This window comes from Festucalex cinctus, chromosome 1 (assembly GCF_051991245.1).
Source record: "Festucalex cinctus isolate MCC-2025b chromosome 1, RoL_Fcin_1.0, whole genome shotgun sequence".
NCBI classification, from domain to species: domain Eukaryota; kingdom Metazoa; phylum Chordata; class Actinopteri; order Syngnathiformes; family Syngnathidae; genus Festucalex; species Festucalex cinctus.
Genome location: NC_135411.1, coordinates 34,371,679 through 34,389,688, shown reverse-complemented (window position 1 = coordinate 34,389,688; position 18,010 = coordinate 34,371,679). Strand labels below are relative to the sequence as shown.

Sequence of the window (18,010 nt, the reverse complement as noted above, 5' to 3'; positions counted from 1 at the left end):
TTGTAACTAGCATCCATTTAAAGAAAATGCACTAAAATGACTTAAGCTATATGCCAGCTTTCTGTACCTAACTAGCAATTAGCAACTAACAAGCTCACACACATTGTACGCATCTGTTGAGGCAGCCACTAGAAGGGGTTGATGCAGGCTCACTATGATACTTGTATTACATATTCATCAAAATAACATTGATTCATGTGTAATTTAAGCCCTTGGAATGGTGGGGTTTCTTTCTTTCTTTCTTTCTTTCTTTCTTTCTTTCTTTCTTTCTTTCTTTTTGAGTCACCAATTGTCGTGTGAAGGACATCCTATGTGTCAGTGCTTTTCATGTTTGTGTGCCATTATCCCAGCTGTGGAATTCTTGTTTCCTTTCTCAGAGGAAGCGCTGATGACAAGGAGAAGGCAGTCTAAACTACACGGGGCAACTTTTTATCCGTCATTCCGGGTCTTAATGGGAATGCCTATGGAAGGGTCTGTGGTGTTTAAATGTAACGTGTGTGTGTGTGTGTGTGTTATCCGCAGCCAGCTCCAGTGCCCGGGGTGAATCCGCCTCCGTGAGGACGTACTCGTGTTGAGGGGGCCGACTGAGGTGAGGGAGTGGCAGGCCCACGCGCTCGTTAAAGCGTCGAGAACCCTTTTGTTAGCGCGGCGAGACGAGATGGCTTGCACATGTGTCTTTGTGGTGGTGGTGTTGTTGTGGTTCAGAGTTTTCCCAATTGTAGTTTGCACGAAATTGCTTCGTTTTGCTTGTGTTATTATTTCACATAAGTTGACATTTGGATGGCTTTCCCATACTTTTTTTCAACCAAAACACTTGGTCCTGGGAATTTGGGAGAACTCTATCTATCTGTCTGTCTCTGTCTGTCTGTCTGTCTATCTAAAAAATCAATAGATTATTACTATTTTGATTATTACAAAAATGATTTTTCCACATATTCCAATACGACCAAACATGCCGCTGATCTCCACAGGGGTCGCCGATCACACTGGGAACCTCCGACTTGCTGAAGAATGGCTGGAAAGAAGAAGGACTCCCACACAGTACACTCAACTTCAGGCTAGTTGTGCTCCGAGCGTTCTGCAATAATGACAACAGGATGAAGGAGACCTGATGATTCCTCAATGTTGTTCTCACAGCAGGAAATCCAAATTCTCTCTCTGTGGCCCCTCTTGGTTTGAATCCTTGTCACACAAAGCGAGTTATGATGCCACTGTTGACGCCAAGGGGGGGTATCTGAGCGTCCCCAATTGATGTGGGCAGTAAAACATGACGACGATTGAGCGGCAGACCACATCACAGCCAGGCCGCCCTTCTGCGTCCTTTTGTCTCGAGCACCTTGAAAGCTGATCCGACTTCCTTTGATGGCATCCCATAATAATAGACTTGAAAGGCTTTGAGGAAGGGAAGGCAGCCAGTCACACAACCATCGGGTTTGACTGTTTCCCAACACTTTTAACGCAGAGAGCCTAATGTCGTGCCGGAATTTAGCAACCTGAGCCTTTCACACAGAACTTAGCGTAGCGGAATAATGCCGATTCACACGGGGGAAAGCTTTTATAGGGTGTAGCCTTGCCAAACTGGGTTTTTCAGAGTGATGTGTGAAAGGTAGTGAAGGCAACCCGGCAGTTTCATGAGTGTCTTTGTGAGAAGGTTTAGTGGAAAACAGAGACATCAGAAGTCGATGCGACATTAAGCAAACTGTGCCTTTGACACAGTCCATATGTGACGAAGAAGTTGACCTAGCAAAATGGCCTTTTTCCTGTGTCAGTGTTCCGTGTGAATGGTACCCGTCTTCTGTGGTGCGACATGGATGCACTTAGGTGAAAGGGGGTAGCAGAAAGCTTGAAATGGGGTGTGAACACATCATCTGATTGTGGGATGTTGTTGCTGTGTGAAACAGAATATAGTCATAAAATGTCACTGGGTTTTTGTGTGAAAGGCACAGACAAGTGAACACTGACTACTGTTATGCCTCTCGTGCCTATTTTCTCCGTGTCAAAACAAGCTTTTTTTTTTGTTTGCCTACATTGGCAACTTTCACACAGATCCTGCAAAATTGGGTTATTATCTTTCTATTAGTATATTCAGCATTTGTCCATCTGTACCTTTTACACACGCCAGATCAGATATTCTAAATTAACAATATCTGATTGGAATGCAGCGTCTCTGTGTGAAAATGCACACAGAGGCTTTTTAGCAGGGGGACAAATTTGACAATTTAGTTCAGGAAGTCCAAGAACGTACAATCATAAATTGATCCATAAACTAATAATTGTTCTTCTATAATTGGGACATTTTAGACAATTATAAGCGCCCAAACTTGTGGGAACATTTGTGCATAAAATATGAAATGAAAAGTGTTTGGGGATTTTTGGAAAGTTGTTGAAAGCGGACTCCTCCGTTGGGATCTTTGGGGAAACGTGGCGGTGAAAGATGAATGACGGGAGGGGCCACAGAGAGACAAAACAGATTACAAGAAAATGGACGGGACAAAAGAAAATGGACAGACAGTAGCCGCTCATTTTACATACACACACAGACAAGCCATAACAGAACTCTCTGGAAGGGGGTGAGTAAAGGGGTGAGTAGGATGCCCAGGAAACAGAACCTTTAGCCTCCGTGTTTACGATGCATGTCTTAAAAAAGAAAACAAGAAGAAAAAAAAGACAGATATTTTCGTTTTTGCCCTCAATGGTGACGCTAATGAGGTGTGGTCCAAAATGGAAAAACAATAAAAGATACTAAAAAAACAAAACCAACAACAACAAAAAATATATATGTATGATACAGTTACAATGAGGGTTGGGGGGGGTTCAATTTGTAAAATGTGTGAAATTTTTTTCAGTTGTATTTTTTATTTTTTACGACGACTATTTATTTTTCTTTAAGGTATGTATTGGATAATGTATGTATGTACATGTACGTCCTTGTTCCATCTCTCTCTCTCTCTCTCATTAACACTTATTCATTTTGGAGCGAGGCCGAATGGTCGCTAGTCCGATCGGAAGGCGACCGTTCTGCTTGCGAGCGCTGCTGTTACGTGTCCATTCTGACGACAGGTTGTGCAATGATTGCAGATTTCCATGATTATAAAAGTGATCATAATACAAAACTGAAGATATCGTATATGGAAAATGAACAAATATGATGAACATGGTGATGTAAAAAAAAAATGAATAAAGCAATCCTCGTGGATCTGCTCATCATACAACAGCGGCTCTTGGTTCTTACGTGCTAATTGATAAGTTAATAAAGCAGCCCAGACACAAGTTTCACCGTCAGGACTGGATGCATGAAAAACAATACAGATCCCATGTTTGGAATTGAAAAGAGAGTCGTCCATTTGCATCTAAAAAAGCATCAGTAAGAAAGTAAAAAAAAAAAGAAAAGAAAGAAAACTCAACTGACTGACAGGAAATTGTGTGGACATGTCTATCGTGATAGGACACACGAAAAAAGTCTCAAGGACCCCACCTAAATATAGACATTTACCAGGCATTACTGCATTACTCAATGGACACTTGATGATGTTGATGAAGCTCGACCGTTTATTGAAAAAAAAAATGCTCCCCATCTGGTACAACATTCATATAAAGCCTCAATAGGTGGCGTCACTTCCTCCATTGAGAAGCCAGCTCAGACGCCACCGCTCCTTTATAAATATACAAGCTCCATACATACAAACAACATATAACATACAGTGCTTAACAATTGTATGCAAATGAATGTTTAAGGCCACAGTTGCCTGAAATGAAGAGGAAAATGCACACATTTGCATTTTATTTCTTGATGGCAATGGTAAATTAATCTTAATTTGAAGTCATCAACAGAAAACAATGTTTCTTTTCTCATAGAATGTTGACTTTTAAATTTAAAAAATCTTTTAAAATTGTTACTTTTTTCCGTTTGTATTAAAAAAAAATCCTTTTCTTGTAAAATTAGAATTTGTCCTCATTACTCATTTTTCCTTGTGAAGTTACATTGTTTTACTAGTAAATGTTTTACATGCATAACTAGGAAATTTCTTATAGAATTACAATTTTTCTCATAAAATTGTGACAATATACTTGGGACTTTTGAATTTGTGACTTTCTGGTTAGGTTAAAACTTGTCTTAAAAATAATGTATAATAAAATATGTAAAAAATTATTTGTCAACACTAGTCTGTAAAAAATTGGTAACTTTTATGATATTACAATATTATCCTAAAATATTTTTTCTACTAATATTACAGTGCTGTAGTGTTTTGTAAATTATAACTTGTGCAAAGTAATAAACTACAATTCAACCTGTATAATATTAGTACATTTGTTATTTAAAATTGTTTTTTTTTTCTGGTATAATTACATTTATTTCTTGTAAAATTATTTATTCTGTTGACATCTACATTTTGTAAAATTGCTAAATTTTACATAATGGGACTTTTTTTTTTATGATTCTGCATAAATTAATGACAATTGTAAAATTGGGATTATTTTCTGCAACAGAAAAAAAAATGACTGCATTTTGAATTTCTGACTGAAGATGACTTCTACTCATTTGTTAAGCACTGTACATACACAGACTGGTGAAGGAATATATTAATATCAAAGTCATACACATGCTTACGTCCTAATAACTTAGGTTATGAAAGATAAATCGTATAAAAACATCTCGATACTATGTTCTGGTGTGAGGTCTTTGAGGTGTGTGGTACGGTTATCCCCGCCCCCTCCGGGCCAGCGCCTCGCGGGCCAGGATCTGATTGGCTCTGGAGAGCAGCACGCAAACGCAGGACGAGTCGATGCGGATCCACCTCCAGCCCGTGCGGTTGTTGGCGTCTTTGGTGAGGGCGCGGACGTACGACTTCTTGGCCTTGCACTCGCTCACCCACTGCTTCTTGTCCACGCCCAGGCAGCCGGCGCCCGCCACCCCGCTGGGCTGCGACGCCTCCCTGCCGCCGGGCCCGTGGCCCTTCTGCTGCTCGGCCTGGCGGCAGCGGGTCTCGTAGAAGTACTGCTTGAGCGGACCCGTTTGGGTCTGGATGTCCTGCAGGACGGTGACCTCCTGACCCCGCGAGTCCACGGCCGTCTTCTTGTCCGTCACCCAGACGCTCTCCGCCTCGCATACCGACTTCTCGCCCCGACGGCGGTCCATCAGATGCGAGCGTTTGTCCCTCCTGAGGGGGCGGCCCGAATCGGACGCGAGTCCCGAGGCGTTGCCCCAGCTCAGGCTCCGATCGCCGTGACCCTCGGCGTGGGCGTCGTCCAGTTCTTCCGCGTCGTCCTCCAGGAGGCCGCCCTCCAGCATGAGCAGGAGCGGCGGGTGCTCCGGGGGCGACGGCGACGAGGAGAACAGCACCCGCGGGTGAGCGTCCAGAAACATCTCGTCACCCTCCAGGAGGCCCTCCGGGAAACCCAAGCCGGCCTCCGGGGTCGTCGCGTTGACCGCGCCGCTCGCGGGCGTCGGTTTCGCACCCTTCGCCGAGGGCCCCCTCCTCGACACGTTCCCGAGATGCTCAGCGGGAGCGGTCGTTGCGGATCCTCTCGGAGTCCTTGGCCCGGCGGATGCAGGACTTTGGATTATCTGGGTTTCCACCTCAGAGACTTGCGTGGGTCCGTTCACGGAGTCCAGGAAACCGCCGTCCACCCCGGTGTGTTCTGGTCGACTGTGGTTCTTCCCCCCAGGAACGGCGCTCCTATCCGGCGAGTCCTGGGTGCGGTTCTCGACGTTGGAGTCTGTTTGCGAGGCATTTCCCCGGGAATTGTAGTCCAGGGCGAGGTGACGGCGCTCGTCGTCCACGCTGGCGGCGGACGCGATCCTGGACGCGGGCTTGTGAGGGAAGGGCAGGGCCGAGGCGATCACCATGGCAACCAGGGGAAGCCAGTGCATCACTCCCAGGACGTATCAGCTGGGCGAACGACAGAGACAGAGAGAGAGAGAGTTACTTGAGGAATGCGCTTGATGCCATTACGCTAAGTGGCTCAATTAAGATGTAAAACCGGAAGATTTTACGGGAGGCACGCAACTTTATGAGCTCAAGTAAGCACAGGCCTTAAAATCTTGGCACAACCTATGGAAAAAAAACTCACACAGTACCGCCAGGTCATTTTCTGCTTCATACACGCTCACATACACACGCATGCACTGTCACAGCACCTCCCATACACACTACTAAAACCAACACACACACTCATGTGTACTCTCACATAACATACACTCACATGATTCCTCTCACGCACTCAATACATGCACTCTCACACTAACATTCTCATGAGACACACTCACTGTCACACATGTCCTCTCGCCCATATTCACTCTCATACAAATACTCAATTAATTCACTCTCTCACATTGACACTCATGCTCACAGCACACACAATCTCTCACGTACTAAGATTAACAGACACACACACACACACAAACTCACACTCACTTTCACACTCACACATTCTTTCTTTCACATGCAGACATACTTTTACACATTTCAGTTGCACTCACACATACACTCTCAACACAATTCTCACACTCTCACACTCGCATTCACTTTCAGAAACACAAAAAAAACACTCTCAAACACACTCGTATGCTATTTCTCACACTTACACTGTCACTGATTACTCTCTCACATGCACATCTTAACACACTGTTACACACGCACGCACTCACACAAAGACTAACAGACACTGAATCACGCACCCATATGTGAACACTCCCCCAGACCCACACTCACCCCAACTCACACTCACTTTCACACACTCACGCAATTGCTCTCGCTTACTGTCACTCATTTCACTCTCACACATACACACTCATGCACCACATTTTCACAGTCGCTCTCACCCATACAGACTCACACTAACATTCTCACACTCACATGTTCACTTTCAGTTACATGTTAAAACATTCACACATAAAAAACATTCTCAAACGCACACTCACATTAAATTCTCTCATACACTCTCACTGAATACTGCCTCACAAGCACATATTAACACACATTTTCTATACAGATCTACTTTCTTACTTCCACAAACTCACACTCACAAATATTTTCTCACACACGCACCCACGCACACTCATAGAACTCTTAAAAACACACTCTACTCTCTCCTAGACGCACGCACACTCAGAAGAGTTGACCTTCAAAGGCGAGTCAGTTTGGAATGTGCGCAGGTTCAAAACTTTCCACATGAAAGCCACCAAGGAAACACACACGCTCCACCATTTAAAGCTTTTTAACGTCATTCATTCATAATACTTTTTAAGTCTAATTTATGTTCGACATCAGTTTTTAAGCTTTGATAGAAGCACTTGCACAAAATAGTACGTGGGAGGTTTCAAATGCTGCTCTATGCCAAAGAGTCCAAATCAACCCAACTTGATTTACTTTCACATCCCAAACGTGTTGCTGATACCTGAACACCGCCTCGGTTGACACATGTAATACCTGGCGGCACTTGCTCCTTCGGCCTTGGTGCAGGTGTTGGGAGGAAACGTCAACTAGGCACAATTAGCCAGGTGATGGGGAGGACACGAAGTTAAGTATGACACGCCCACCCTACAAAACATTGTGAGAGAAAGTATGTTTTTGTGTGTGAGAGTACATGTGAAAGAGTTGGTAAGTGATAGAGAGTATATAGAAGTGAGAGTGTTGATAGTATGTGTGTCAGAAATTATGTGAGTGCCCTAAAAAAAAACACCAACACGCTCTCACTCATACACTGCCACTGACAGAAGCACTCACACACACACTCAAAAGCACTCGCAAACAACACGCACACGTCATCTCTGTAAAATCTCAGACATGCACTCACACGCTCATAGTTTCTGACATACCCTCTCACGTGATCTCACACACAACTCTCAGTCAATAAGACACTCCCTCCAAGCACCTTTGACACGTGACGTCACAGAGATAAAGTCATGAGTCAAGATGACGATGTGAGTGTGCGTGACTGAGTGAGTGAGTCAGCGAGAAAACACGGCCGGGATGCCACCACCGCCTAAGAGCAGGGGAAGGTCAGCTTATGGGAAAGAGTTTTATAAAAAAATAAAAAAATAAAAAGTAATAATAAAAGGAGTTGGAATGACAGGAATGTCAATGATGCAGTGTTACTGGCGATCCTCTGTTAGGTCTCCTCAAAGCAAACTAATACTTGTCAAGGAGTGAATCTTGTGTGTACACAAATGGTTTGTCAGTCAAAAGTCAGCGCGTTGACAGGACTTAAAAAGTCTGAAGTAAGCCCCACCCTGCTTGATGAAACACAGCATTAGCTTCCTGTTTTCTGGCCAGGGGTGGGCACGCCAGGAAATCTCCTTCATTGACGGTGACAATCAGCGTTTTATTCATTGTTCATCATTGTTATGAGCCTTTTAATGATGCCTGTGAATGTCGAAGCTTTCAATGGAAATTTGGAGTAGCACAGCAAAAGAGTCGTTAGCACAGCTAGCTAGTCGTCATCATGCTCATAAAAGGATAAATTGGTCAATAAAAACAAGCCACGTTTCTCCTTCTCTGAGATTTTCATGCTGACAAAAATGCATCTTTTGTTCTTTGACGACTTGAAATGACTATTTACAAAAGTGTATGTTATGTGCATTTAAAACCGTATTGACTGATGTTCACAAAAACTGGTTACTTTAATTGAGGACTAAAATTTCTTGATTATGAAAACATTAAGTGATGATCTTCTTTGGAAGAACCTGAATTGTTTTTGTTTTGCAAAAACATGTATTTATACAGCAGCCGGGCATCCAAACAGTCAATATTATTTATTAAAGTCAAGGGAAGTCAAATAAAAAATGTTTATGTTGTATGTTCCCCCACGAGTCTAAACACGACATTCTGATTAATATTCCGTTTGTGGAATATGAAAAGAATCCACCTGTTTTTATCCATCTCAAGGGGCGGCCATTTTGCCACATGCTGGCAACTGAAAATGACATCAGAGTTGCTCAGGGCTCAGGTAATGACCAATCACGCCTCAGCTTCAGAAAACGGCGATGTCATTTTCATTGGATTGGATTGGTGGATTTTGCATTTTAATTCATATTCCACAGACACAATATAATTCAGAATACCATGCATAGACAAGTGGGGGTACTTTAATTATGATGTCTAAAGGAGACTGTAGAATATATTCTCGTTTTTTGGCCTGTTATTTTTGCATTTTTATTTCAAACATACATAAAATAATAATATAATAAAAATAAAAATTGTGAAGCGAATACTTGAAAACAGCAAAAAAAAAAAGAAAAAAAAAAAAGAAGAAGTTGAAGCAAACAAGAAACAAAACTGAACATCACATTATGTAAGCAACAAAAGATAGAAAGTGAGACAGTTATCAACGAGTCTTCGGTAATAAGTTAGACATACGTTCGAAAAGGAGTAGGAAGAAGTATAAACTTTTATATTCCTACCCTTTATCTCCATTTCAACATCAAAATATTTGTATACAATTTGTACATTTTGCTAAACATAGTATACTATTAGGCTAGCTGGTATATTATTAGACTCAATGAGAATTAATACACTTATTTGTAATAGGTAATATACCATATACACTTGGCTTTTAACATAACAGCAATAATAATACTGTAATGATAACAATAATAACAACAACAATAGTATTTATTATTATTTTCATACCTATTTATCAAGTCCTTCTTCCTTCTTATACTTCTCAAAAATTCTTAAATTATATTTCTTTTTAAACTGATGTTATGTTTGGACATTGTTGCAGGTCATTATTCAGTCCATTCCAAAGTTTCACCCCACAAATATGTAAATATGATATAGATATGCAAAAACGTTTCATTGTTGTCCGTGAATACTTTGTTTTCATAGCCAGTTTCTTTTCCCGGAAACATAGTTTGAATATTACCTGCAGGTAGTAAATTATGTTTTGCTTTATAGATTAGTTGTTGTATAGTTTTATATTCTACAAGATCAAATCATTTTAAACATCTAGAGTGGAGAAACAACGCATTTGTATGGTGAAGATATCCTACATTGTGGATTGCTCTCATAACTCTTTTCTGCAGTACAAACAGGCTGTCATGTGTTCTTGTAGGCGTTTCCCAATCCTCTAAGCAATAGTTGAAATAACACAAGCAGTAAATAAGATGCAAGGATTTCTGGTTGAGAAAATGTTTTACTCTAGCAAGAATAGAAATACTTTTGGAGAGTTTGGATTTGATGTATGTAATGTGAGCTTTCACCTTCAATTAATACTCTGACGATTGTTTGCGTTAACAATTCCAAATGCCATTAGTTTTGTCTTATTCCAATTTAATGAAAACTTGTGTTAAACCATATTTGTACTTTTTTTTTTTTTATTCTGTGGTTATTATGTCTACAATATGTTGTATTTTCTCACCAGAAACCAAAATATTTGTGTCATCACCAAACAAAACAAATGTCAATAAATGGGAAACTTTAAATATATCAATATGAATAATTTTGGTCCTAAGACTGAATCCTTTAACTCCATTTAGCAAGAAAAGGTAAAAAGAAGGAATTGGAAAGCACTCGACTGAATATCAAGCAATACTGTATAATGTCTGGTCCTTTTGGCATGGACAGTTGTACTGATGTGACCATTGATTGAAAAACTTGATTGGCTCCCTTAAATATAAGAGAGACAATCAAGTTTTTAATTGAATGGTACATTCAAAAAAAAAAAGAAAAAAAAGACAACATTAAACTGGTAACATTTCGTTTTTGGCAATTATGTATCAATAACACTACAATGTGTTTGTGCCTGCGTGTGTGCGTGTGGTAGTCAGGTGCGTTTAGTGCGATGACGCCATAATCAAAGACTAATCCCGGCAGTTAACACGCCCCTCACACACATGGGGGGCAATTACACCTCTGACACGGTGTGTGTTTGTGTGAGTGTCACACTAAGTGTTTTTGTGTGTCTTGCTCAACACTTGATGATCAGCGCGCTCCATTTACTCCCGTCACACGCATGGCTGCTTGGCACGCCTCAACAAAGAACCTCCACCGTGTGTGCGCGCGCGCTTGTGTACGTGTGCTAATGCTAACATGCTTCCAAATGGAGGGTAAACAAACACGGGGGTAGGCAGCCCACCCCCACACCACTGGTCATGTAAATAAAATAAAAAAAACAACAACAACAACAAAAACATTGCAGGCTGACCTGTAAACTCAACTCTGTGCATTCCCAAGACACTTTAGCATTTAACGTGAAACATTTTAACTGTATAAACGAATAGAGTGAATACATGGTTATTTATTTATTTATTTATTTATTTATGCAATAACATTTTAAAATATATAATCATTTATTAAAGCTGCACTGAACATGCTATTGTCACCATCACCTAATAATATATGTCACATATATATGTCAATTTATGTCAATAATATAATATGTCACATAATAATATGCCTACAGTAAACAAAATACACTGTCAAAAAGACAAAAAGAAAATAGTTGCCTTTTATGCCAAAAAAAAATACCATGACATTTTCCACTATTATTTATTTTTTAATTGAAAATGAAATCATGAAAATTTGGTGAAGAAATTTTCATTATTTTATTTATTTATTTATTTTAGGTGTCCTTAATGTCTCTATTTGGTATAATGAGTGAATGAAAGTCTTCACATGACACAACACAGTCTAATATATCATTAAAATATATTCACAAATATGCTCATAAAAATCAACATTTTCAAATCTTCCACTAAAATTGTAAATAAAATTGTAATTTAAGATTTAATTTAATTTTATGTGACTTTATTATCATTTGTTGCCTTTTTCGTGTCATAAACACAACTATTTGATTTATTGTTTTGCCTATTGAATCAGTATTTTATGTCTTTATGAGTACATACACAATTACTGGACACAGCATTAGGTACACCAGCTCAATCTCGTCTGGTTCAAAACAATCGATACAACAAAAATCAGCATTGTTATCTTTGTCAGGGCAAACTTTTTTGATGGTTTGTTTGTTGTTGACAGAATGACGCAGCTGAAATGGAAGCATCAACAAGCCGAATCATATTTTTACATCGGATCCGGTGGCACCCATTGAAAAGCGGCTGGTGGCAACATCGCGCCTTCTTCAAAGGTGAAGCCGACCAGCCGTAGAAGACATTTTGCACTGTGACACACGGCAGGAATTGATATCAAAGGACCACCGCCAAGCACGGATGCCCTGAAGCAGGGCCACACATGGCAGCAGATAGTGTGCCATTAGCCTATTAGCCTGCTAATCCAAAATGACAAAACATCTGACAGCTGCTGAGCTCGGTTGTCCAACAGTAATCCGCATACTTTCATCTGAAACAACCTGCGAGGCATTTAAAACAAAAACAAAGCAGACACAAGGGAAAACATGTAAGAAATGGAAATATCCAACGGTGGTTTCTGGCATGCGCAATATGTGTGGTCACACTGGGCAGCATTTTCTACGTGAAACTTTCTTCTGTTGGCATTAGGGGTGTGAATTGCCTCGTACCTGACGATTCGATTCGTATCACGATTCACAGGTCACGATTCGATTCGATACCGATTAATCCCGATACGAATTTATAAGTCGATTGTTGCGATTTTTTTTCATTCAAATTTAGAAAATACTAATCAGTAAGCTTGTAGAGTGTAAGATTTATATGAAAATGTATTATTTATTTATCTGAAATTTCAGTCTTATAGAGGTTGTAATCTGTTTCATGTTTGAACAGCATTAAAATAAAATATTAAGGCTTAATGTTCCGTTCATATAACATTCTTCCATGCTCAAGGTGTGAATCCTAACCCGAAGTCAGACGTTTTGTTGAATATTTTTCCATTAAAAATGGAAGTTTAAAAATGGATTCACACACACACACAAAAAAAAGAAAAGGCAATGATGATAAGACGTTGAATCGGTAAGACTACCGAATGAACAATTCTGAGCTCTTAAAAAAAAAAAGAAAATAAAAATAAAAATAAAAAAAAAATAAAAAAAAAAGATTTTTTTTTTTATTGAATCGATTCAAGAATCGCGCGATGTAGTATCGCGATATATCGCCGAATCGATTTTTTTTAACACCCCTAGTTGGCATCATAATGTTTCAATTAATGGCGTTTGTATGGAGAATTTGCACCCCTTTTTGGAGTCATCCTCTGTAGAAGTGGGCAAGAGGGGTATTCTTGAGAAATTGAGTTATTTATACTAAACATAGAGAGGGAGGGAAACATTTGGTACGCAATTTAGAAGCAAAGAAGAGAAACAAGTGAAGGATACAGGTATGTATTGAAATTTGTTTTACTCTTAATGACCATGTTTTGTATTGTTAAAGGGATAGTTTGGATTTTTATCCTCACCTCCAGTGTGTGCGATCATCACTGACTTACCCCTGACAACGTTCTGTGACACGAGTTCTGGTCCGGTGTTGGACGAGAGGAAAATAGTCCAGCAAGTTGGCTGGGGTCACGGAAATAAAACGTTTTTCTTCTAAAAACAATTTGTGTTCAAAAGAGTGATACATTCGCATCACAATACTTTTCTGAAAAAGTCAGACGCCATTACTGCCGGGCACTATTTTTCTGTTTGTTCGTATCACTGCGTGTCGCGCGCCTTCGAAAAGACAAACAACTTGTAGATTAGTGCGCGTCGATCAGCTGCCTACAGCGCGACGCGCAGTGATACGAACGAACAGAAAAATAGTGCCCGGCAGTAATGACGTCTGACTTTTTTCCGGAGAGAGTTTTGTATGAAAATGTATCACTCTTCTGAACACAAATTGTTTTTAGAAGAAAAATACTATTTCCGTGACCCCAGCCAGCTTGCTGGACTATTTTCCTCTCGTCCAACACCGGACCAGAACTCGTGTCACAGAACGCTGTCAGGGGTAAGTCAGTGCTGATCGCACACACTGGAGGTGAGGATGAAATAGAGATTCATGTCAAAAAAGCCAAACTAACACTTTAATAATGGATGTAGGGGTCCAACATGACATTGTTGATAATCTCTCATGTAGTGTTTATCATGGAATGCTTTGTAACGTCTTAATCAAGATGACAGATTGATTGATTGATTGTTGATTGATTGATTGATTGATTGATTTAGGGACTTGTGTTTTCATTTCGGTTCAGATGAACTGACTTTCGATGTAATAGTAATAATACGTTGGGGCGGAGGAGGGGGACACTTCTAAAAAATGTCAGGATTCAAACTAGTCCCACCAATGGCCATGTTTGATGTCAAATTGGAGAGATGAAGCACATATGCATTTTACACTGTAAAAATAGGGTAACCTTTTTGTGAAAACCCTAATAAAGTTTTTTTTTCACTCAGAAATTCTAAGTAAATTTTACAAGGAAAGTTTTGAGTACATTTTACAAGATTATCCATCCATCCATTTTCTCGACCGCTTATTCTTCACAAGGGTCGCGGGGGGTGCTGGAGCCTATCTCAGCTGGCTCTGGGCAGTAGGCGGGGGACACCCTGAACTGGTTGCCAGCCAACCGCAGGGCATACAGAGACGAACAACCATCCACACTCACAATCACACCTAGGGACAATTCGGAGCGCCCAATTAACCTGCCAAGCATGTCTTTGGAATGTGGGAGGAGACTGGAGTACCCGGAGAAGACCCACGCGGGCACGGGGAGAACATGCAAACTCCACCCAGGAAGGCCGGAGCCTGGACTCGAACCCGAGTCCTCAGAACTGAGAGACTGACGTGCTAACCAGTCAGCCCACCGTACCGCCCTATTTTACGAGATTATTTAAGAAAATAAAAAATAAATTTACTCAAGCGTTGAGGAATGACCTTATGATCTTCATCTTCATCTTGGGAGACAGTTGAGCCATGCCACTCTTGCTGTTTGCCACTATACTGCATTGCTGGTGTGTCCAAAATGAGATAAAAACAAACAAAAAAACTGCTTGGCGGTGCAAGGATTCTGCCTGATGCCATTAATACTAACGCACAGCAGGAGCGGCGTGGCTCAGGTGGTAGAGCGGCTTTCTCCCAACCTGAAGGTTGTGGGTTCGTTTTTCTACACTTGATTAATTTTTTCTAAATAAACTGATAAAATGTACTGAAAACTCCTTGTAAAATTTAATTAAAATTTCTGAGTGAAAAAACTTTACTAGGTTTTTTCAAAAGACTAAATACTGTATTATTGTTTTTTTTTTTTTAAGTGTTATTGCCTGTTCAATAGGGTGAAATACGGACTGTGTGAGTGAATGGCATACATGAAATATTGTAGCAATGACTTTGCAAAGGAACTGATACATTTGTGCCTCCTTATGTCCCACTGTGTCCCCTGCAAATTCGAAAACAATGTAAATTTGAAAACTGTAATGAGAAAAAAAGAAGGGGGGGGGGGGTGTCCTGAGGACAAAATTGAAGTCAGCAGAAGTTTTGTCCTAAAATCTTTTCACGTTTTGAGAATTTGATTTTTGATCTTTAAAATTTGTCATTTTGGACCCACAGTGCATATAGGTAGGTTAAGGTTAAGTTACAAGTCAGAAAAGAAAGATATAATAAATGTATAATGTAAAGAAAAAGTACTTAATAAAAGACTCAGTCCTCAGTCTTAAAAAATTTGTAATACGAAGTTGAGCCACGCAATTTATTTCACTGAAATACAAGTTGTGAAAAGAAGGAAATGGTCAAGCACGTAAGCCACAAAAAGCCAAAGAAAAAGCTAACCGTAGTTATTTAATCCTTTCATTGTATGATGTCAGGCAGAGTTCAGCTTTCAGCTCTTCACAGCTGCTCCTTTTGCAGTAATTGGCTCCATAGTGTTTGAAGTGACTTTACAGAGGGATTATTCCTGACAATCTGGGTCAAATTCTTAAGTTTCCAACTTCTGGGCCATCAGACTTGAGTTTACGTAACTTTGTATAACCAAAGAAGAGAATCTTTTGATGCTCACGGAACTGAGCTGTTACAAGGTGGTGTACACTTTCGTCATGCAGAGGTTTTGTATGACTTTAGAGACAGAATTATCAATGGTTTACATGATAGGATACACAAAAAAGGCTCATGGATGAAAGGATGAAATGGGACAGGAAGTTGGACATTTTGGGACAAGTCCTTCAGGAGAGCCCCAGGAAAGTTGGAAAAAAAAATTGTCCCTGACAACAGTTTCACCAACTGACATCAAATTTGGTGGACATCGCTATCATGACAAGATGCATGAAAAAGTGTCAAAAACCCAAGAATGAAACTGAAAAGGAAGTCTGCCATTTTGGTTTGAAGAAACCACTTCCAATCCAAATCAGAAGCCGCTGTCCTTGACAGATGGGCAACACTACAAAGGGAGGCGTTCTGTTTTGACCACGCCTTCTAATGTCAGCAAAGCACGGTGGCAACTTTGATGATGATTTCGAGGATTCACCGTGAATAAAATCCACAGAAATTGACGAATTCCTTCGTCTTGTGAAATCTCGCGTGAGACTTCCCTCGAAATATTTTGGTTGGATTCCAAACTTTACAACGCAAGATGACAGATGATGTCACAGCAAAGCATCATCAGAAAATCACAGCACTCACCAACCCTAATGAAGCAATCCAATGAAGCTCCAAGTGACTTACAAAGATGTGTGCAGGCATGACAGCTCACCAGAAGAAAATCATCTGGCATGCAATAAGTACTTTTATACAGCCCTGTAACATATTCGCGTGGGCCAACACAAAAAAACATGCCAGGAATTTGAGTGTTGAGCTGAAAATGTCACCACGTTCTGCTACAATTAAAACACAACAACAACAACAATTCACCCAACCACCCAGCCAGAAACAGAAAGCACCCAAAATAACACAATAAAAGTGTAATGATATGTCATTTCTCTCACTTGGCAACATATTTGGACTTTTACAGAATGCTTCGGCATTTTTTCTTAATTGCTTTGATCTGTGCTTAGACTTGCACAACAATCTTGCTCTTGACATTAAATTGTAAATCTTAGCGGTAAATAAATGTAGTTTGAAGTTGCTTACCATGTATCTTGCAATAAAGCAGCAGTTAAAACATATTTACCCTCTTTCATTTATATTTTCTATTCTTGTCAATTAAGGAGAGTCATTCAAATTAGCGTTTAATTGCATACTGTTGAACGTTTGTAGTAGCTACAGCATGCGCATACACCTTGAATTTTGGAGAGAAAAAAAACAAAAACAAAACAAAACATCCATACCGTTGAGGTGAGATCCGGACCCCGCGTCCTTCCAGCTGACACCACATTGATTCCCAAGTCCTGTCCCCGGTCAGTCGCAGGTTTTAGGGGGGGAAAGTCAAAAAACACTTTCTAAACACGCGCGCGCACATGTCACTGTTCTTTCAAAAAAGTCCATAACATCTCACGAGAATCCCACACAAAATGAAAAACTATCCAATGTGGTGTACGGGGAAAAGAAAGTTAAAGAAAAAAAAAAGAAAAAAGTCCGCCTGCTGTCCCGGGGAGCGCACACAGCCTGAGACAAAGTGCTCAATTAGCCCCGAGAAATAAGGCGAAGCCAACGGGGTATGACAGATATCCAGCGCTTGGATGCCTCTCCAAAGAAGGCCAAGGATGAAAACATTCCTCGGTTCAAGTATGCGCGGTGGCGAGGTGAACAAGTTGGCCAAAATGTTGGAAGAAGCTCCGCAACTCTGCCTGGCTGCAAGCAACGCGCAAAAAGTCAAATCGGGCTTTAGCAAGCAAGCACGCACTTGTACCTAACACCTAACATCCGGGTATGCCTTTTAAAATAAAAGCTTTAGTACGAAACACTCACAGGGTTTAATGTTACTCTGCTAAATTGTATTTTACGTCAATCCTAATGTTTAATCCAAAGCGTTTAACTTAAAGAAGATGAACATTTCCGGATTTTATTCAACTATTTTCAAGTGTGTAGCTTCACTAGCTTGACAGAGCTGTTTAGGACTACTCGGCTTGATCTTGTTAGTTCTACCGATGACGTTTTCAAGATGTTACTTGTTGGAAAACACAAGGGACAAAACTCAACAAGTTACACATATGAAAAACAGAGTGAGGACGTTTTATTATTATT

The 18,010-nt window shown here is 40.4% G+C and overlaps 2 protein-coding genes across 6 annotated transcripts in view; one reads left to right on the top strand and one right to left on the bottom strand.

Annotated features, from left to right (window-relative positions):
- ppfia3 (PTPRF interacting protein alpha 3) overlaps positions 1 to 3,212 on the top strand; it is a 32,284-nt gene extending 29,072 nt beyond the window's left edge. For 2 of the 3 annotated variants that reach the window (XM_077531636.1, XM_077531650.1), the window contains 2 exons: positions 523 to 589; positions 972 to 3,212. In XM_077531636.1, coding sequence (XP_077387762.1) covers positions 523 to 575 — 53 coding nt within the window. In that variant the 3' untranslated portion in view covers positions 576 to 589; positions 972 to 3,212. The remainder of the gene's footprint in view (positions 1 to 522; positions 590 to 971) is intronic. The other variant, XR_013284899.1, reaches the window with a different exon arrangement.
- A 314-nt stretch (positions 3,213 to 3,526) lies between these two features.
- ntf4 (neurotrophin 4) lies at positions 3,527 to 17,637 on the bottom strand. Of its 3 annotated transcripts, none has more exons than XM_077530373.1 (2): positions 17,155 to 17,637; positions 3,527 to 5,891 (listed from the first exon to the last, which is right to left on the bottom strand). In XM_077530373.1, exon 2 carries the CDS (start codon positions 5,870 to 5,872, stop codon positions 4,700 to 4,702), a length of 1,173 nt encoding a protein of 390 aa, XP_077386499.1. In that variant the 5' UTR covers positions 5,873 to 5,891; positions 17,155 to 17,637; the 3' UTR covers positions 3,527 to 4,699. The 3 variants fall into 3 exon arrangements, with proteins under 3 accessions (XP_077386499.1, XP_077386572.1, XP_077386651.1); XM_077530446.1 differs by lacking the exon at positions 17,155 to 17,637 and adding an exon at positions 7,431 to 7,499; XM_077530525.1 differs by lacking the exon at positions 17,155 to 17,637 and adding an exon at positions 6,010 to 6,268.
- Between the last annotated feature and the right edge of the window lie 373 nt (positions 17,638 to 18,010).